Here is a 23,996-nt window from a genome sequence, read left to right as displayed (position 1 = left end):
GCTTCATTAAAGCAACAGGTGGCGCAGTAGGTAGTGCTGTCGACTCACAGCAAGAAGGTCGCTGGTTTGAGCCTCGGCTAGGACAGATGGCATTTCTGTGTGGAGTTTTTGACTTAAATGAGACATAATTGAGAATGAATTAAATTAAGAATTAAGTCAGATGAGTTCTCTTTAAAAACCCTGCACTGGCACTTACTAAGCTTAATTATAGCGACAATCAATAAAAAATACTGTTTTGTAACATATGAGACTTAAATGAGACATTATTGAGAATCAATTCATTGGGTGTTTAAATTGAACTCAGATGTTGCCTCTTTAAAAAAAGACAATCATTAAACTTCATTAAAACAAGTCATTTCAACTACATTATATTGCTTTTGTTACATATGAGACTTACATGAGAAATAATTCAGATTAAATTACATTATTTAATTTACGTCAGATGATTCCCCTTAAATACCTGAAAGGCCAATTAAGTTTTATTTAACAACAAATCAATTCAACAAAGCTATATAATTTTTGGAACATATGAGACTTAAATGAGACATATTGAGAATTTGTCACATTAAGTGTTTATTTAACTCAAACTGAAATATTTCCTCTTAAAAACTGATAATTATCAAGCTTCATTACAAACTTCATTAAATTATAGCGCTTTTGTCATATATGAGACTTAAATGAGACATTATTAAGAATCAGTTACATTAAGTATTTAGCTTCACATTAGATGTTTCCCCTTAAAAAACTGCACTGACAATCATGAAGCTTCATTAAAGCAACAAGTCAAATCAACTAAACTGTACCACTTAGATGTTTATAACAAATGAGATGTTTTTTGTATCAAATGAGATGTAAATGAGACATAATTAAAAGTCACAATAAATATATAGCATTAAAAAAAATTTTAAATAATAAAAAACTATTTTTTTTTATAAAAAATTGTTATAATAATAATAACAATTTTTAATAACAAGGTGATCTTTTATAACTTAAAAAGATAAATGAGATTTAAAGGAGATATAAATGAGAAAAATGTTAAATTGACATCTTTATTGCTTTTTTTTCATTCCTTCATGCATTTTCTTTTCAGCTTAGTTCACTAGTTAATCTGGGGTCGCCACAGAGGAATAAACCACCAACTTATCCAGTATATGTTTTAAGCCAGCTGCAACCCATCACTGGGAAACACCCATACACACTCATTCACACACATACACTACGGACAATTCACCTGTACAGCATGTCTTTGGACTTGTCGGGGAAACCAGAGCACCCAGGGGAAACCCACGAAAACACAGGGCGAACATGCAAACTCCACACAGAAACGCCAATTGACCCAACCGAGGCTTGAACCAGCTACCTTCTTGCTGTGAGGCAAACGTGCTAAAAGTTTAGCTCAAGTTTTGCTTTTATAAAATGCAAGAATTAAATGAGACGTAACTAAAATTTACAGTGTCATAATTTGTCAATTAAATGAGATATAAACGAGAATGACATTAAATATTTATTTGTACTAGCTTTTTATTGCTTAAAAAAAAATTTTAAATCCTGAATAAGCAAAAAGCCTCAATAAGGACAAACGTTTCTACTGCTCTAGTTGTGCTTTTATAATATATGAGAATTAAATGAGACACAACTGAGAAATCAGTGTTTAAAAATTCTCCAAATAAACAGCGCTGATGCTTCTCTGAGTGAAAAGATGCTTGAAAAATGTACATTAAACCTTAATACTTTGTATTGCAATTATATTATGAGACTTAAATGAGACATTAAAGAGACATTAAACTTTATTTTGATGTCAGTCCTAAAAATAAACTAAATAAAAATAATAAAGCTTTATTAAGACGAATAACCTTTACCTATTCTTTCATATGTTTAATGAGACATCAATGAGACCTAAATGAGAATTAATTGCATTAAATATTTAGATTTTCTCTTTAAAAAAATGTATAGAACTGTCACTAAATGAAAGAGTTAACTACATGAATTAAATAAACTTCTTTGATTTAAGACACATTTACAAAGAAACTTAGTCTCAGACAATAATGATAATGATAATAATAATAATAATAATAATAATAATAATAATAATAATAATAATAATAATAATAATAATAATAATAATAATAACAACTCCTGAATAATGAAAATAAAAAAATCTCAAATATGTCAATGAGCCATAAAATGACGGTGGAGCAGCTCAGATCACTTCTTTTAGGATTAAAGTCTAAAGGGGATACACAAGTGGAGTCTTTTTCTCCAGAGAAACAGGTGGACTTCCACTATAATTCACCGTTTGCTGTTTAGAAGAAGCATTTGAGACAATAACGAGACTTGATTGATTCTTTCTCTCGACTCCTGATAGGTTAACAGTGTGTTTCACTCATCATGGGAACTGTTTGTGAAGGGCAGGGTGATTTTCCGCAGCTCATTGTGAAGGACAGTGTAAGACGGGCGGTTTCCCATGAATCGTCATTACCCACAATGCACTTTGTCCCATTGTTGTTTCAGTGGCGTCTTTAGTCACACCACTTTCCCAGGCCGTATTTTAAAGGGATCAAATGATGTTGCTAATAAAGAGTATTGTTTTGTGTATTTGGTGTAACGCAATGCTTTTACACAGTTAACGTGTGCATATTTTGATGAGTTTACAAAGCTGATTTTTCTGAAAAACATCGCATCTCTGATTGGCCAGCCCTCCAGTGTGTTGTGATTGGCTGATTATTTCAGGTATGTGATAGAAATGTTACACCCATTACCATATTTGGAAAATCAGCCTCCAAAGCAATGCTGACGAGTAAATGTTTTTGGTTCTACTTCATCAGTTTGAGGCCAAATCAGATCCACAATGAGGTTTTTTATGAAGATGTAGACTAGCTTTAAGATTAAAATTTATATATATATATATATATATATATATATATATATATATATATATATATATATATATATATATATATATATATATATAAAATCACACGAGTAGCAGCGCGATATAGCTGTATATCAGCACTGGTTGGAGGCGTGCATTGGCACGAGGCCACAGGCCGAGTTCCCACCAGTGCTGATATACAGCCATATCGCACTGCTACGAGTGTGCTATTGCGTTTATACAACAGTTCGACGGCATAATCGTGCATAAAAATAAGAAAATTAAACATGGAGAGTCTAAAACCCTTCTGTATTAGGAACTACTTTCTTCCGCCATTCATTCACATCTGCAGCTGACGTCAAAATAGCAGAAACCGCAGCTCATACACCAACGTCACTGTAGAGCTAGTGTTTGAATGATTCTCTAGCATAATGTCTAAAGTTATGACAGAACAGCTGATTTTGCACACATTTTAAGATTATAAGGCTGAACGTGACATGAAATGCCATCAGTCTACAGAGAAATCTTCTCACAGTGTTACAGTCTACAGTATTTCACTGTTGTAATCAGGATATCACAATAGTTAACCGCGAAAAAGCAGCGCAATCACTACCAGACTGCTGTTGTGTTTGTTCAAAGCAAACTTTAAAATACCATATAACCTGCTCTTTATAAATGTTGATGTATTAAAAAACAAAACAAAGATCCCTCATTTATTGATCATTCATTCCAGCAGCATTGTTACCAAGTTTTATTTATAACCAGTTATATTTCTCAATCTTTTGCCTGCTACTGACTTACACATTCACTGCCATTATACAAACACTCTGAAATAGGGCGATTCCTTTCCGACACATAGTAGATACAAAAAGATCAATCAGAACACACTCATCCAGCTGACCAATCAGAGCAGAGTTGGCTAATGTAAGAGGGAAGGGCTTACAATGCTGGAGCTGAAAACTGATTCAAATGATTCGTATTGATATTGTCAAAATGATTCAAACACATATTCTGAGAAAATGTTTTCTGACCTGGTAGAAGACTCGACATAATATTAGCACACTTTAAAATACCTTATAGCCTGCTTCAGCACAAGACAGATGAGAAAAGCTCCGTTTATTGTGCAATACGAATAAAACAATATAGTTAGCAAGTTGTTATAGTTTTGAATCTTTTGCCTGCTACTAATTAACACAAATACTGCCATTATAAGAACACTCTGAAATGAGCGATTCGCTTGCAACACAAATAGATACAAAAGACCAATCAGAACAGACTTGTGCAGCTGACCAATCAGAGCAGAGTTGGCTAATGTCAGAGGGAGGGGCTTACAATACGGAAGCATTAAATTGATTCAAATGATTCGTATTGATATTTTGTCAAAACGATTCAAACACATATTCTGAGAAAATGTTTTTTGACCTCGTAGAAGACTCGACATAATATTAGCACACTTTAAAATAATTTTTAACCTGCTTCAGCACAAGACACATGAGAAAAGCTCCGCTTTTGTGCAATACGAATGAAACAATAGAGTTAGCAAGTTGGTATAATTCTGAATCTTTCGTCTGCTACTGATTTACACAAATACTGACATTATAAACACACTCTGAAATGAGCAATTCAAAGAATAGATTCAAAAGACCAATCAGAACAGACTTGTGCAGCTGACCAATCAGAGCAGAGTAGACTAATGTACGAGGGAGGGGCTTACAATCCTGAACTCGTGAAATGATTCAAATGAACCTATTGACATTATTTCAAAATGATTCAAACACATATTCTGAGAAAACGACAAGGTTTTCTGACCTGGTAGGAATCTCGACACAATATTAGCCCACTTTAAAATACCTTTTAACCTGCTTCATCACAAGACACATGAGAAAAGCTCAGTTTATTATGCAATATTAATAAAACGATATAGTCAGCAAGTTGTTATAATTCTGAATCTTTTGCCTGCTACGCATTTACACAAATACTGCCTATATTCAAACACTGAAATTGGTGATTCATTTCTGACACAGAATATATACAAAAGGACCAATCAGAACAGACTCGTCCAGCTGACCAATTAGAGGAGAGTTGGCTAATGTGAGAGGGAGGGGCTTAAAATGCTGAAGCCATGAACTGATTCAAACGAATCACATTGATATTATTTCAAAATGATTCTAACACATATTCTGAGAACACGTTTTCTGACCTTGTTGGAGTCTCGACATAATGTTAGCACACTTTAAAATAAAATAACCTGCTTTAGCACAAGACAGATGAGAAAAGTTCAGTTTTTTTATGCAATACAAATAAAACGATATAGTTAGCAAGTTGTTATAGTTTCGAATCTTTCGCCTGTTACTAAACACAAATACTGACATTATACGAACACTCTGAAATGAGCGAATCCCTTACAACAAAGAATAGATACAAACGACCAATCAGAACAGCCTTGTGCAGATGACCAATCAGAGCAGAGTTTGCTAAATGTTAAAGGGAGGGGCTTACAATCCTGAATCATTAAACTGATTTAAAGGAATTGTATTTATATCACTTCAAAATGATTCAAACACTGGCATTTCTGTGTGGAGTTTGCATGTTCTCCTCTTGTTGGCGTGGGTTTCCTTCGGGTGCTCCTCCACAGTCCAAACACATGTGCTATAGGGGAATTGGGTAAGCTAAATTGGCCATAGTGTATGTGAGTGTGTGCAAGAGTGTGTGGGTGTTTCCCAGTGTTGGGTTGTGGCTGGAAGGGCATCTACTGGGTAAAACATATGCTGGATAAGTTGGAGGTTCATTCCGCTGTGGCGACCCCAGATTAATAAAGAGACTGAGCCGAAAAGAAAATGAATGAATGAATGAATGAATGAATGAATGAATGATTCAAACCCATATTCTGAGAAAACGACAATGTTTTCTGACCTCTTATAAGACATGAAGCGAAGGTGAAAAGTGTGGGTTCCTCTCAGGAGATCAGCACATAAAAACAGGAAGTAGCTCTGACTGAACTTCCTGTCAGACGGCAGCGTTTGTCCAAAACAACACTCACAAGAAACCTGTTTATCGGACCACCGAGTAAGCACTGAAACTGTAAATAACGATAAATTCATCAGGGTAAATATGGAATCCTGATGAAAAAAAACAATGGATGGATAGTTATAATGATGGATGGATGGACATTTATAGACAGACAGACTGACGAATGGATGGAAATGATAAATAAATAAATAAATAAATAAATAAATAAATAAATAAATAAATAAATAAATAAATAAATAAATAAATAATGAAAAATAATGAAAAATAATGAAAAATAAAAACAAATAAGATGGATAGATAGAAATAATAAATAAATAAATTAATTAATTAATGTATTAATAAATTAATCCAATGTAATAACAAATAATAAAAATAAATAAGTTGAATGGATGGAATAAACAAAAAAATATGGAATTAATTCATTAATTTAAAATATATATACAATTATATTATCTTCATATATTACATATTGCTATAATTAAAAATATATATGATTTATAAAATGAATTTCTGTCCTCTAAAATCAAAGTCAAGCAAGTACAGAGATGTTTCTGTTGTAATGAGGCAGTTGAGTGTAAAGAGTGTGTGAGTTCAGTCTTTAACATGCAGTCAGTGTTGCGTCTGCAGCTTCAGTCCAACTTTAAGAGTCTGTTTCCAGGTCACCCACACACACACACACACACACACACACACACACACACACACACACACACTCACACAGACTGCGGCCTTATCAAACACAGCACAGATAAAGAGACGACACACACACACACACACACACGCTTAATCAGAGACGAAGAGAACAGAAGAGCTGTACAGGACACAACAATGTCAACACAAGCCGGATCCAGCAGAGGATTGTGGGAAACAAACACTGCTGACGTAACAGCGCAAGATAACACAACACAACACTAGACAACACAACACTACAGTGGATTGCATTACATAACACAACACACACTGGTTCGAGCCTCAGCTGGGTCAGTTGGCATTTCTGTGTGGAGTTTGCATGTTCTCCCCATGTTGGCGCTCCTCAGTCCAAACACATGCGCTATAGGGGAATTGATGAACTAAATTGGCCGTAGTGTATGAGTGTGTGTGTGAATGAGTGTATGGGTGTTTTCCAATACTGGGAAGGGCATCCGCTGTGCAAAACATAAGCTGGATAAGTTGGCGGTTCATTCCACTGTGGTGACCCCTGATTAATAAGGGAATAAGCCGAAGGAAGATGAATGACGGAATGATTATGATTATGACTTTTATTACGATTAATAATAATATTTAATTTTATTAACGATTATTATGATTATCTGGGGCATTTGTGGTGTCATTTTAGTCCTGAGCCCTGGTTAAATGTACGCGCCTCCAGTAAATAAAGCAGTGTGAATTGAGGACAGATGGCTGAAATGCAGTCAGAGGGCAGAAATGAACAAAAGCAGCAGAAAGCGAAGACTCTAAAGCAAAGATGCCGAAATCCCTGCATTTATTTCTGCTCGCGGTGAAAGTTGAGATTCTTCCCGAAACACATCGCTGACGTATTCCGGCGTTTCTGGCATCTTTTCTCCACCGGCTCAGCGTGATGTCTCTATAGACGGCTAATAATAAAGCAGATTTCTCAGCGCTTGCTTGGAGAAAATGAGGAATTCAGAAAGACTAAATGATAATAAGAGAATCATACCTGTGCATGCTCATTTAAATATCTGGATTTGATTGCTTGAGGATTCACCTTTATCTGACACAAACTATAATGAAGCACAACTGAATTTATTTTATTTGCTGAAACATAAAAAATGCATCTGAAAATAGTAATAATAATAATAATAATAATAATAATAATAATAATAATAATAATAATAATATAAAGCTCCTTTTCTGTTCATTTTCATTTAAATGTCTGGCTTTGATTGCATGAGGATTCAGGTTTATCTGACACAAACTATTATAAAGAATAATTCAATTTAGGGATTTTTTTTAACTTTTATTCATGTTGAAACATGAAAATGCATCTTAAAAATTTACATTTTACATTTAGTCATTTTTAGCAGACGCTTTTATCCAAAGCGACTTACAAATGAGGACAAGGAAGCAATTTACACCACTAAGAGCAACAATGAATAAGTACTAAAGGCAAGTTTCAGGTCTGTAAAGTCTAAGAAGGGAAGTGTTAGTATTTTTTTTTTTTTTTTTTTTTTTTTTTTTTTAAATAAAAAATAAATATGTAGTAAAAAAAATATAAATAATATTAATAATAATAGTAATAACAATAATAATAATAGTAATAACAATAATAATAATAATAGTAATAATAATAATAATAATATTAATAATAATAATAATAATGTAAGGCTCATTTAATGAAGACTCATACCTGTTCATGTTCGTTTAACTATCTGGCTTTGATAGCATGAGGATTAATGTTTATCTGAATGAAACTAAAATGAAGAACAATTCAATGAAGGGTGGATTTTTTGACTTTTATACATGCTGAAACATGAAAATGCATCTTAAAAATAAATATGCAATAAAATAAATAAATAAATAACAATAATCATTATTATTATTATTATTATTATTATTATTATTATTATTATGTAAGGCTAATTTACTTAAATGTCTGGATTTGATTACATGAGGATTAATGTTTATCTGAAGGAATCTATGATGAAGAACAATTCAGTTTAAGGTGGATATTTAGACTTTTACATATGCTAAAACACGAAAATGCATGTTAATAAAATATTTAATAATAATAATAATAATAAATAATAATAATAATAATGTGAGGCTCATTTAAGGAAGTCTCATATGTGTTCATGTTTGTTTAAATATCTGGCTTTGATTGCAAGAGGATTCACATTTATCTGACAAACTATGATGAAGAACAATTCAGTTTAGGGTGAATTTTAAGACTTTTTTTTAAAGCTGAGACATGAAAATGCATGCTATAAAAAATAAATATGTAACAATAATAATAATAATATTAATAACGACAACGACAATAATAATAATAATAATGATGATAATAATAATGTAAGGCTTTTTTAATGAATGTTTAACAAAGCAAGAAAATTTCACAGTATTTCTAAAATATAATATTTTTTTCTTATTTCTTTTACAGTTTTTTTAAATAAAAAAATTAATTACTTTTATTATTATACTATATTAGATACATATATATATAATATAGTATAATAATAAAAGTAATAATTTTTTTAATTACTATATACTATATATTAACACTATATATATATGTACTATATATATATATATATATATATATATATATATATATATATATATATATATATATATATATATATATGAGTGTTAATTAACCTTAATTAACCTAGTTAGGCCTTTAAATGTCGATTTAAGCTGAATACCAGTATCTTGAAGAAAATCTAGTCTAATATTATGTGTCATGATGGCAAAGAGAAAATAAATCAGTTATTAGAAATGAGTTTATTAAAAATACTGTTCAAAATGTGTTAAAAACAAATCTCTCCGTCATAAACATGTACAGCATATGGCATGCACACAGATTATTTCCCAATATCATACGAGCATGAGTGAATACAGTTATTTATTTGCTCATTTAAATGATTTAATAATAATATCTGTGAAAATGTGCTAATTATATAAACTACACAGAAAAAATATCAACTTTTTACTTGCATCAAATACAATTCATCCCAACTCACATCAGCCAAACAGACTAAAGATATGAAGTTAAACTGAGTTTAACTAAAAACAAAGGAGCTGAAATAAGCTAAAATAGCATCAAATATTTTGTTATCATGACTTCTTCTTGCATCATGTTTTATTTATATAGAACTTTAAGAAATATGAGCATTAAAAAACATCCAAAAAACAGCAAATCTATCAGCTTCCGGTCAACTTCCAAACTTTTTAATCTCACAAAAATAAATGTTCTCACGCCAACCAACACCCCAGCAAACGCAGACTCCTGCAAGCAGACTCATTATTAGCATTAGATAGCAAATAGTAGCAATATTACAAGCTAAAACGCTCATTAATTCCTAATCTGACGCACAATTAAAGGGTTTTTCTGTGGCTGTGCATCATCTCCGCCTCCGAGAGAAAGACAAAAAGCCGCTGGTGGAAGTGTTGGGGATTGTGGGAGGAGAATCTTCATGTCTGCGCTTTAATGCGTTTGACTGACAAGCAGAACCAAAACAGAGCCGTGCACTTTTTTTTTATTCTGTCGTCCTGCTATTAAAATAAACCCACTTTATTTGAAACGGTGGCTTAATAAGCCACGGCTGTTAGCAGAACAAACGTACGCCGTTGAGTCTAGAGACTGGCACTGGAAACGGGCAACGGGGAAATAATCCGTACTGTAAATTTAGCAGCGTGCCCACACGTTTGCATGTTATTTATTGAATGTATTTCTTCTTCACACTTTATGAAATGTTTCCTAGTGTGTTGTGTTTTTTTCTGAGCCAAGTTGCATGGCAACAGACTAGCTGTAGTTTTGAGACCCCCCTCCATCCTGGTGGCCGACTTTCCAACAGCGTAAAACTGCGACGCAATTCAGGCGAAAGCGCAGGATCTGGGGGGCTAAAGAAGGGGGAAGGGGGCGGCATGCAAATTATCGAACCCTAAACAACACTCAAGTCTGCAGAAAACAATAGCAGGCATTGAAAACACGGGCCGTGACACTGACAAACGCTTCTTTTTTTTCTCTCTCTCAGCCTCCATCTGCGCTGGCGCGTCACCATATCAATGCACCGCGGGGAAATGATGCATGCGCAGGAATGAGCCGCAGCACTTCCTCAATCCACTTCCAGGGTGGAGGTCGTTTATTTTTAGTTGTGTGCGCAAATTTCAAAATCAGCTTTTGTGCATGTGTGTGTGTGTGCAGTGTGTGCTCTAAAACACACACTTTGGCCCCTGCAGGTGTGGCGTCCGTATTGCACAAATTATGCATGAGTGTGTTTGTGCAGAAAAACAAGCCGCCGCGCAGCATTTCAAACACCAACATCTGCCACAACAATCACCGTAATCCTCACAGCGCGTCAACTGTGACTTGCATGTCACACACACACACACCTGAAGTTGTGTGTTTTAATAGGGCAAACATCTGCACACACCTAAAAGGGATAGTTCACCTTTAAAAATGAAAACTTACACTTCAACTTGAGTTTCTTTCTTCTGCTGAAGAGAAATATCTGAAGACTGATGGCATGCATTGTGTTTTATTTCTATCACAAAAGTGAATGTGTGCCGTCAATCAGCATTAATAAAAATAAAACTGTTTGTGTTTCTCATGAAGCTTAAAAGCATCAAATAAAGAGGCATTTTTCCTTTTTGGGTGAACTATCCCTTGAAGCTTCCTTTATATTACACATGTGCATATTTAAACCAAGCTCATGATGAAGAGAGAAGCACATGCATTGACATACTTGATCCAGAGAAGTGTCCACTTCCTAGAGACGTGGGTCCGTTCTTCCCGCCGCTGACAGGAGGAGAAAACATCTACAAACAGAGATGACAACACGTTACAAGCTGGAAAAAAACCTTACAAACACACACATTTGATTTGAAACATGCTCAATTCCCTGCGGTATTAACATGCATGCATCAGCTCTCTCTGCATTTGATTGATAATATGACCTCAGATGTGACTGCACAAGTCAAAGTCTACAGTCTGCTTGGAATATTTTTGGAAAGTGAGGCTGAAAGGCACATTTCCTGAGTCAAAACTTGCCATTTCTCACAGGATGCACATTTAAGCTCTTTTGTCACTCAACCATCATCATCATCATCATCATCATCATCAGAAGAAGAAGAAGAAGAAGAAGAATCTACTCTAAACATTAAGGAATTCTGATGGAATTTCAAAGTGACAGATCAAAGGGGAGGGGGGGGGGCGCTGCAAGATTCGATCACGTTCTAAATTCCATCAGAATTCCGGTTTAAACTTTCTGTCAAGGGTCAACACAACATGTACACGAATCTATGAAAGAGCAAACAGAAAGAAAACACAAGAATAAAGTGGGATATACTACCATTGACGTGGGGAACATTTTCAAATCGCTGTTTCGCATCTATAAGACAACAGAATTACTAATGCAGCAACATCACATCTATCAAAACCACAACTTTCTGTTTGTTTGAGTTTTAGATTGCACAAAAGTCATCTTTAAACACTTCTACAGATCAATTTGCGCACTCTAACACAATGCAATGTGACAAAAGCACAGAAAGTACAGTGTGTGTGTGTGTGATCTCCGGCGTGGAGAAACGCGAAGTGACTTACCGCGCTGAAATCCAGTAAATCGCTGAGTTCCTTATCCGTCCCTAAAGCGGCCATTCTCTGATGATGATGGTGATGATGATGATGGTGATGATGCATTTTTTTTTTTTTTTAGAAAATATCACATAAACCTAAAAACATGGAAACAGATCGCAATGAGAAAACACCCGATCAGGAGGAGCGTGTCTGGTCTTCAGAAACACACACGCACGCGCACACACACATACACACACGCACACAAACGGACCCACGGCACGATCGAGCCCCCAAAAATTCCACTCAGAGTCTGTGGGATCAGAGGAACATTTCTGCACGAGCCGAAGCGGACGCGCAGGTGTCCGGTTGCGCGCTGCTCGCTCACGCGTTCAGATCAACAAAAAGTCTCTCCAAGTGTCCGGCCGGCGACAATCCGAAAAGCGACCGATCAATAACTCGGAGAGAGGAGAGAAGGGTGGATTAATAAAAAACGCGCAGATCTGTGCGCTCGTGGACTGCTTTATTGACAGGACGCTGAAATGCGCGTTCGCACAGCACCTTCTGCAGGAGCGCTCCAGTCAAACCCGCGCGGACGCACGCAACTTCTGATGCTTTTTAGGAATTATTGCACATTTATTTGAGCACGGAGACAGCTCGGGTCTACTTCTTGATCACTCGAAAGTAAACGAAAAGGCGATTATATAAAATGAGTGTGCTTTTTTCTTTCAGAGCAAATTGAAAAGAGAAAGAATCATAGATTTTGACAGTGATTTATAGACGACACGCAGGCGCTGAAATCTTATTGAGCGCGACGATAGTTTATATGTCACCAAGCAAATACTGCCATTTAAAACGCATTCGGAAATCTGATTTATGACCATATATATGTATATATGAACAGATATATTGTGAACATATATGTGCGTATTTGAAATTCCAACCGTTTAAACTAATACATGTAAAATGCCATTTGTAAATGTTTTAAATGTGTGTTGCAAACATACAGTATGTCTGATCTAACTACTACACCATATACAGTATATGCAATTTGCATATAGAGCAATATATCAGATTTCTATATGGGCTAAAAGACTATTCAGGATCACAGTTCAACCCTATGAATCTGCAATCTGAAAAAATGGCTAGATTTGACCTGTTTGACAACATGTCTTTCATACATTTGATTGGAAGCATTTTCAATGCATTTCAAGATGTGCATACTATCAGAATAATTGTGATTTGATATTATGACTCAAATATGTCTGCTATTTTTCCACAAAAGTTATTAATTTAATTTCTGTGCAAATAAATCAGATTTTAGGAATGCATCTGACAGAAACACACACACAGATGTCTCATCTTTGACCTGATATAGTGAGCCGCTGATCAACACTCTAGAAAATGCTGGGTTGTTTTGTGTCACATATGGACAAACCCAGCAATTGAGTTAAAAAAAAAAGTGTAAGTTATGCGAGACATTTACATATAACATTTCACACACAATGGTGTAAATAAAGAAGAACAAAAGAGACATAAAAAACAAGTATAAGAAATAAAAACAGTGCATTTTTGAACCTATATGTGCATATTTGCCAATTGTTTAAACTAATTAATGTAAAATGCCATTTTGGAAATCTTGTAAATATGTGTTGCATACATACAGTATGTCTTATATATGTAAAATCTAACTTCTATGCCTTTTATAAATGTGCTTTGCATATATTGCAATATATCAGATTTCAATACGGGTGAAAAAGACTATTAAAAATGGCTAGATTTGACATATTTGACAACATGTTTTTCATACATTTGATTGGAAGCATTTTTAATGCATTTCAAGAAGTGCATAATATCAGAATAATTGTAATTTGATATTATGACTCAAATATGTCTGTTTTTTTCCACAAAAGTTATTAATTTAATCTGCTTTCTGTGCAAATAAATCAGATTTTAGGAATGCATCTGACAGAAACACACACAGATGTCTCATCTTTGACCTGATATAGTGAGCCGCTGATCAAACACAAGAAAATGCTGGGTTGTTTTGTGTCACATATGGACAAACCCAGCAATTGAGTTAAAAAAATGTAAATTATGTGATATACAATATATATATATATATATATATATATATATATATATATATATATATATATATATATATATATATATATATATATATATATAACACACTGTTATTCACACACAATGGTGTAAATAAAGAAGAACAAAAGATGCTTATGTAAAGTGTAAGAAATAAAAACAGTGTATTTATGAACATACATGTGCATATTTGCCAACTGTTTAAACAAATACATGTAAAATGCCTTTAGTAAATGTTTTAAATATGTGTTGCAAACATACAGTATGCTTGATCTAACTCCTAAACCATTTACAGTATCTGCAATTTGCATATAGAGCAATATATCAGATTTCTATATGGGATAAAAGACTATTCAGGATCACAGTTCAGCCTCATACTGTATATCTGCAGTCTGAAAAATGACTAGATTTGACCTATTTGACAACATATCTTTCATAATTTAGACTGGAAGCATTATTATTTTTAAAAATGCATTTTAATAAATGCGTATAAATATATCAGAATAATTGTGATTTATGACTCAAATATCTCTGTTTATTATTATTATTATTTCCACTGAAGTCATTAATTGCATTTAATCTGCTTTTTGTGCAACAAATAAATCAGATTTGAGGAATGTATCTGACAGAAACACACACAGATGTCTCATCTTTGACTTGTTGTGAGCCGCTGATCAAACACTCTAGAAAATGCTGCGTTGTTTTGTCAAATATGGACAAACCTATCAGTTGGGTTAAAAAAATGCAAGTTGTGTGAGACATTTTTATTTATATTTCTAAATAAAAGTTAGCTTAAAAAAAAAAAAAAAAAAATATATATATATATATATATATATATATATATATATATATATATATATATATATATATATATATATATATATATACACACACACACAATGGTGTAAATGAAGAACAACAATTAAAAGCAACAAAGAATAAAGCAGATTAAAATGTGTTTAAAATTAATTAAAATACACAAACAATGCAATCTATTTAAATTAAATTAAATTGTAAAAAAAAAATAATAATGTTTGACCCAATGTTGAGTTAGAAACAATCTAGCATTTTTTTAAAGTGAAGCTCCAGGGTTCAAGCTCAGTCATCGCAAAAACATCACTTATGAACCTTTTAATCCCCCAAATAACCAAATCACTATTATTCTACTATGTAGACTATTAAATGTGTAAAAAGAGTCATCTCCTAACCCATCCAAACCAATCTAAAGTGGACAAACGCAAGTAAAATTGGCTCACGTTTGGCTGATGTTTTCTCTTTGGAAATCTTCACAGTGCTGCACCTGTAAAACACACTGCTTTGCATAAAAAAAAGCTTTTCTCTCTTTTTTTTGCAAAGTGTTATTCATAATGCAGAAATGCACAACTGTAGTTTAAGATGCACAGTCTTAATCATTTATTTTTATTTAAAAATAATTATATATATATATATATATATATATATATATATATATATATATATATATATATATATATATATATATATATATATATCAATGCATTCTTGGGGTCTTAAAAGCATAATGCTGTAAATGTAATGACAAATTATGAATATGATTGTATTTAATGACTTGCATTTATTCTTTATCGTGCATAAAAACAATTGCATAGTTTAAATATTTATTTTATCAGGAAAACAGATTTGTAATCACCTTTTCAAGCGTGTCCTGGAGCCTTTAGGTTAATTAATTTATTATAAATAAATAAATAATTTTTTTTAAAATGTCAATGTGTGTCAAAATGTCTAGATTTTTTATATGCATTGCAAAGAAGAGCTCCAGAAGTAAAGATCAATCAAAAGCTGGATATGCAGTTGTTAGATATGTGATGGTATTGATCCATAAGTGATTGATTCATTTCTCATCAGTGTTATATTTTTTCAAAGCATCATAATAGCAGCGTTTATGATTTCTGCATCACACACACGGGTCTCTTGCAGGGGTCTGATGTCTCGCTGGAGGACATGATTTCACACACCTGTGCCAAAAAACCAGCAGAAAACACACCACACGCTCGTCTCCCACTAACAAAGATGTGTACAACCAGGGCAAGACAGAACCTGCAGTTTTTTTAATGCAATTTCTGCGCAGAATTATATTATATGCAGAATGATTTTGGGAGTAAAAGCTTAAAAAATTAAATACTTTTAACTTGTACTGTATATATGCACTGTAAAAATCCTGAATTCCACCTTATTTCTTTACAAATCAAAGCTACAATATTTGATTTATGTTGGAATAACATGAAGGAATTAAGTTTATTAGATTTTACAAATTTAAGTAGATTGAACATAAAACAATTAAGTTATCCCCCAAAATACCTAAGATTTGTGTTGATTCAGCTCATTTTAAATAAGTAGCTTGAACAAGCAGCAGAAATATATGTACACTGAAAAAAAGTGTTGCATGTAGAACTGTTGCAAACAATATATTTGTGTTGAATTTAAACAAACAAATTAAGTTTAATAATGTTCAACTTAATTTTTTTGCTTAAATTCAACACAAATAAATTGTTTACAACCACTTAACGTGAAAAAATTGAGTAAATCCAAGGAGTCATCTTTGAATAATTTTTTGCAGTGTATTTTGAGTGTTTAAGGTTTACTATGAATATTCAATTCAATCCACTTGTTTAATGCAAGACTCGCATACACTCAAAAGATTCATTTAACGATACAGCTTTCAAATGAATATTTTCAGTCTTTTAGTTTTAGATCAGGGGTTCTCAACTGGTTTGGCCATGGGACCCACATTTTTACATGGTCATCAACCCAAATATTTAGGAACTATAATATAATTTTAGGAATTACAATTAATTTGTTAACATACACAACTAGTGACATATAAATCATAAAAAAATCACCAAGGCTTACAAATAAACAATATTTTACTGCTGTCATTTAACAAAATGGATTAAATTATAGAAATATTACAGAGTAAAAACGTCAAAACAGTGTTTATGGTAAGGAAAAGTTCAGTTAACATTAACTAAACTGAACTGGACGACGCAGTGGAGCAGTGGGTAGCACGTTCGCCTCACATCAAGAAGGTCGCTGGGTTGCTGGTTCGAGCCTCGGCTCAGTTGGCGTTTCCGTGTAGAGTTTGCATGTTCTCTCTGCGTTCGCGTGGGTTTCATCCGGGTTTCATCACAGTCCAAACACATGCGGTACAGGTGAATTGGGTAGACTAAATTGTCCATAGTGTATGAGTGTGTGTGGATGTTTCCCAGAGATGGGTTGCGGCTGGAAGGGCATCCGCTGCGTAAAAACTTGCTGGATAAGTTGGCGGTTCATTCCGCTGTGGCGACCCCGGATTAATAAAGGAACTAAGCCGACAAGAAAATGAATGAATGAATAAACTGAACTGCTTATAAAACATTAACAATGATCCGGTTGAACTGAACAGAAACCAGCAAATTAAAGTAAAATTATTAAAATAATCATTACCATTTTTTATAATAATCACCAGTTATTTGCCCATCAATGCAACACTTCAGTTTTTCGGGGACATCTTAATTGTTTTGTTAAATCCACTTAAATTTGTAAAAAAAAAAAAAACTAATGAGCTAACTTAATTTCTTTGTCCTCTTAACACAAATCAAATAAGTTAGCTTTATTAATTTTACAAATTTAAGTGTAAATAACTTAATATTTGTGTTGATTCAGCTCATTTTAAATAAGTAGTTTGAACAAGCTGCAAAAATAATGTATTTTGAGTGTTTACAGTTTACAAGACAAATCCAATTAAATCCACTTGTTTGGTAAAGAAAGCAAGTATCATACACTCAAAAAAAGTCAACAAGTCCAAAATATTATTTATTTTACAATATAGCCTGTAAATGAATATTTTCAGTCTTTTAGTAGATCTTTTGCACTCAAAAAATGAGTTTTGCTGCCTAATACTTATTAAAATGAGCTGAATCAATGCAACACTTCAGTTTTTCGGGGACATCTTAATTGTTTTGTTAAATCCACTTAAATTTGTAAAAACTAATGAGCTAACTTAATTTCTTTATGTCCTCCCAAAACAAATCAAATAAATTAGCTTCATTAATTTTACAAATTTAAGTGTAAATAGCTTAATATTTGTGTTGATTCAGCTCATTTTAAATAAGTAGCTTGAACAAGCTGCAAAAATAATGTATTTTGAGTGTGTACAGTTTACAATACAAATCCAATTAAATCCACTTGTTTGGTAAAGAAATCAAGTCTCACATGAAAACTTTAGTCAATGAGTCCAAGATATGTATGATTTATTTAATGATACAGTCTTTAAATTAATATTTTCAGTCTTTTAGTAGATCTATTACACTAAAACAGGGGTCACCAATCTCAGTCCTAGAGGGCCGGTATCCCTGCAGGGTTCAGCTCCAACTTGCCTCAACACACCTGCCTGGATGATTCAACTATATCTAGTAAGAGCTTGATTAGCTTGTTCAGGTGTGTTTGATTAGGGTTGGAGCTAAAATCTGCAGGACACCGGCCCTCCAGGAACAAGTTTGGTGACCCCTGCACTCAAAAAAATGAATTATGCTGCTTAATACATAATGAGCTGAATCAATGCAACACTTCAGTTTTTCGGGGACATCTTAATTGTTTTGTTAAATCCACTTAAATTTGTAAAAAATAATGAGCTAACTTAATTTCTTTATGTCCTCCCAACACAAATCAAATAAGTTAGCTTCATTAATTTTACAAATTTAAGTGTAAATACCTTAATATTTGTGTTGATTCAGCTCTTTTTAAATAAGTAGCTTGAACAAGCTGCAAAAAATAATGTATTTTGAGTGTGTACAATACAAATCCACTTACATCCACTTTTTTGGTAAAGAAATCAAGTATCATAGACTCAAAAAAAAAAAAAAAAAAAAAAAAAAAGTAAACGAGTCCAAAATATGTAGGATTTATTTAACAATACAGCTTGTAAATGAATATTTTCGGTCTTTTAGTAGATCTTTTGCACTCAAAAAATGAGTTTTGCTGCTTAATACTTATAAAAATGAGCTGAATTAATGCAATACTTCAGTTTTTTGGGGACATCTTTATTTTTTTATGTTAAATCCACATAAAATAGCAAAAACTAATGAGCTAACTTAATTCCTTCGAGTCCTCCCAACACAAATCAAATAAGTTAGCTTCATTAATTTAAAAAATGTAAGTAAATTTAACATAAAACAATTAAGTTGTCCCAAAAAACCCTCAAAATTTGCTTTTGATTTGTTTGAAGCAGTTATTTTGAGTGTATTTTGAGTGTGCACAGTTTACCATATAAATTTAATTAAATCAACTAGTTTGGTTAACTCATACACTCAAAATGATATGATTTATTTAACGGTACACTCAATAAAATTATTCAGAGATGATTCTTTGGATCTACTAAATTTTTTATGTTAAGTGGCTGTAAACAATTTATTTAGGCTGAATTTAAACAAACAAATTAAGTTGAATTTTATTAAATTTAATTTGTTTGTTTGAATTCAGCATAAATAAAATGTTTGCAACAGTTTTGCAGACATCATTTTTTTTCAGTGTACAGTGTTTAAATGAGTATATTTGGTCTTTTAGTAGAGTTATTACATTCAAAAACTGAGCTCTGCAGCTTAATACTCATTTCAAATGAGCTGAATCAATGCAATGCTTCAGTTTTTTTGGGAGCAACTTATTTATTTTATGTTAAATCCATTTAAATGTGTAAAAAAAAACTAATAAGCTTACTTAATTCCTTCATGTCATCCCGACATAAATCAATTAGGTTAGTGTAATTGATTTTACAAATGTAAGTGAATTGAACATAAAACAATGTTGTCCCCCCAAAAAACTGAATTCAGCTCATTTTTAACAAGTAGAAAAGAAAAAAACATAATTTTAAATGTAATAAATCTACTAAAAGACCGAAAAATATTATTTATGACATAACTGTATCATTAAATAAATCAAATAAACATTTAAACATTAGCTAGTCAAATGACTGAAATTAATATAAGAACTGAACACATGTAAAACTAAAAATACCAGAAGAATCTGCATGTGCCTGAGATAAAGAAGAACTTTGATTTTGATTTGATGTGATTTACCGTTCAGTTTTATATCTCAGTAGATATCTCCAGATCAGTCGTCTGATAGGGGACCATCTGAAGACTGTAATCTTCTCATCTCTACATATCTGACAGCGCAGGTTATGAGCGTGAGATGAAGTGTTCATGAAGCTGACATGACTATAATGTCCGGATCCTCCTACAGCGCCTCCTGCTGGAGCTGAAGACGGTCCTGAAGAGAGAAGAAATGCACAACAGTCTCAGTATCTTCACAAACTCCATTATGACCCATTCTGACCCAAATATTGTATTATTGATGAACATTTGATCATTTTTGACCCCATATCAACCCAAATATTATATTATTGATGAACATTTGATAATTTTTGACCCAATATCAACCCAAATATTATATTATTGATGAACATTTGATCATTTTTGACCCCATATCAACCCAAATATTATATTATTGATGAACATTTGATAATTTTTGACCCCATATCAACCCAAATATTATATTATTGATGAACATTTGATCATTTTTGACCCAATATCAACCCAAATATTATATTATTGATGAACATTTGATCATTTTTGACCCAATATCAACCCAAATATTGTATTATTGATGAATATTTTATGCTTTTTTTTTTTTTTACCTTTTATCGACTTAAATATTGCATTATTGATGAATATTTGATTAGTTTGTACATATGTCAAAATAACTACAATATTACTGATGAATATTTGATAATTCTGACACTAAATCAACCTAATGTTGCATAATTGATGAATATTTGAACATTCTGACCCCATACCAACCTAAAAATTGCATTATTGATGAATATTTGATTATGTTTTACCCCATATCAAACCAAATATTGCACTATTGATTATTATTTGATCATTTCTGACCTTGTATCAACTCAAATATTGCATCATTGATTAATATTAGATTATTTTTGACCCCTTATCAACCCAAATATTGCATTACTGATGAATCTTTGATTTTTTTTTTGTACCCCATACTAACCCAAATATTGTATTATTGATGAATATTTGATCATTTCCGACCCCATACTAACCCAAATATTGTATTATTGATGAATATTTGATCATTTCCGACCCCATACCAACCCAAATATTGTATTATAGATAAATAACTGGCAAGTTTGACTCGATATAAACCCATATATTGTATTATTGATGAATATTTGATCATTTTGACGCCGTATAAACACAAATATGGCATTATTAATAAATATTTGATCATTTTTATCCCATACTAACACACATATTTAATTATTCATAAATATTTCATAATTTTGACCCCTTTTCAACCCAAATATTACATTATTGATTATTATTTGATCATTGTGATCATTGTGATTTTTTTCAACCAAAATATTCAACCTTAATATTATTGATGAATGTTAACCCAATATCAATCCAAATATTGCATTATCGAGGAATATTTTATGGGTTTTTTAACTCCATATCACCCTAAATATTACAGTATTGATTAATATTTGATCATTTTGACCCCATATCCACCCAGTTATTGCATTATTGATGAATATTTGACCCAATATCAACCCAAATATTGCATTATTGATGAATATTTAGTTTTTTTTTACCCCATATCAACCCAAATATTGCATTATTGATGAATATTTAATTTTTTACTCCATATCAACCCAAATATTGCATTATTGATGAATATTTAGTTTTTTTACCCCATAACAGCTTAAATATTGCATTATTGATGCATATTTTATCATTTTGACCCCTTATTAACCCAGATATTGCATTATTGATGAATATTTTTCCCAATATCAAACCAAATATTGCATTACTGATGAATATTTGATGTTTTTTAATCTTATATTAACCCAAATATTGCATTATTGATTAATTGTTTTATCATTTTGATCCATTAACAACCCAAATATTGCATTACTGATTAATATTTGATGTTTTTAATCCAATATCAACCCATATATTGCATTATTAATGAATATTTTACCCAATATCAACCCAAATATTGCATTATTGATGAATATTTCATCATTTTGACCCCTTAACCACCCATATATTGCATTATTAATGACTATTTGACCCAATATCAACCCAGATATTGCATTAATAATGAATATTTGACCCAATATCAACCCGAACATTGCATTATTGATGAATATTTGACCCAATTTCAACCCAAATATTGCATTACCGATAAATATTTGACCCAATATCAACCCAAACATTGTATTATTAATGAATATTTAATATTTTAACCCCTTATCCACCCAGAGATTGCATTACTGATAAATACTTGACCCATAATCAACCCAGATATTGCAATATTGATGACAATTTGACCCAATATCAACCCAGATTTTGCATTATTTATGAATATTTGACCATATATCAACCCAAACATTGCATTATTGATGCATATTTGACCCAATTTCAACCCAAATATTGCATAACCGATGAATATTCGACCCAATATCAATCTAAACATTGCATTATTGATGAATATTGAATATTTTTGACCCCTTATCCATCCAGATATTGCAGTACTGATAAATATTTGACCCATTATCAACCCAAATATTGCATTATTGACTTTTTTTACCCCATATCAACCCAAAGATGGAATATTTATCTATATTTTTTCATTCATGGGGATTGTATGAGGACAGAAATCATCAAATGGCCTTAAACAGTCCTGAAATGCACGACAGAATGTTACTCATTCACACACGCACACACAAATTGCATGTAAGCACATAAACTTTTCACTGTGTAAAACACACTACTCACTACTATTAAAAGGGCTACTTTTTACTAGGTAATTTTTACAACAGATACTTCTACTCGCACTACATTTTTGGGCAAGAAATGGTACTTAAGTATGACTTTTCTGCACTCCTTCCACCACTGATAATTGTGCTTATGTAAATGTGTGATCATACCTTTATATCAGGGCTGCCAAACTGAAGAGTTTAGCTTCAACGCACTTTACCTGCAGGTTTCCAACAAGCCTGAAGGACTCAATTAGTTTGATCAGGTGTGTTTAATTAGGGTTAAAGCTGAACTGCTGAGTCTGAGTTGAGTTTTAGGCCACTGCTTTAGAGCATAAAACTCCACTGTTTGTCCACTACTGCTGGGAAGTTCAGATCCATGATGATGTAATGACAATCCTTATGTTAGAACTCAGCATATCGAAAACGCAGTCAGCCATCAATATCAGGCAATTAAAACATCATCATCATCTGATAATTAATCCAACAGCGCATATATTTCAAGATAGTTTTCAGCTTAGTGACATTTAACGGTTTAAAACTAGGTTAATTAGGGTAAAGTCAGGGTAATTAGACCATCACTATTATTATTATTATTATTATTATTATTATTATTATTATTACTATCACTAATTTTTATTATTATTATTATTATTATTTTCAAAATGATTCCAATAGTAAATGCATATTTTGACAAAATTACCATATTAACGATAAATATTTGATCCCTTTGACCTTTTATCAAGCAACATGTTGCATTATTGATGAATATTTGATCACTTTGACCCCTTATCCACCCAGATATTGCACTACTTATGAATATTTGACCCCATATCAACCCAAATATTGCATTACTGATAAATATTTGATCACTTTGA

The 23,996-nt window shown here is 32.3% G+C and overlaps 1 protein-coding gene across 16 annotated transcripts in view; it reads right to left on the bottom strand.

Moving 5' to 3' along the window:
• tcf4 (transcription factor 4) overlaps positions 1–12,771 on the bottom strand; it is a 327,237-nt gene extending 314,466 nt beyond the window's left edge. For 4 of the 16 annotated variants that reach the window (XM_073935632.1, XM_073935621.1, XM_073935633.1 and 1 more), the window contains exons 1-3: positions 12,430–12,771; positions 12,186–12,313; positions 11,329–11,401 (exon numbers count right to left, since the gene is read on the bottom strand). In XM_073935632.1, coding sequence (XP_073791733.1) covers positions 11,329–11,401; positions 12,186–12,281 — 169 coding nt within the window. In that variant the 5' untranslated portion in view covers positions 12,282–12,313; positions 12,430–12,771. Of the gene's footprint in view, positions 1–11,328; positions 11,402–11,934; positions 11,974–12,185; positions 12,378–12,429 lie in introns of those variants that run through there. The other 12 variants (XM_073935620.1, XM_073935630.1, XM_073935626.1 and 9 more) reach the window with 5 other exon arrangements.
• Positions 12,772–23,996: the final 11,225 nt, after the last annotated feature.

The sequence above is a fragment of the Danio rerio genome, chromosome 21 (genome assembly GCF_049306965.1).
Source record: "Danio rerio strain Tuebingen ecotype United States chromosome 21, GRCz12tu, whole genome shotgun sequence".
Classification (NCBI taxonomy): domain Eukaryota; kingdom Metazoa; phylum Chordata; class Actinopteri; order Cypriniformes; family Danionidae; genus Danio; species Danio rerio.
The sequence above is the reverse complement of the archived record's forward strand: the minus strand, read 5'-3'. Positions and strand labels throughout refer to the sequence as shown.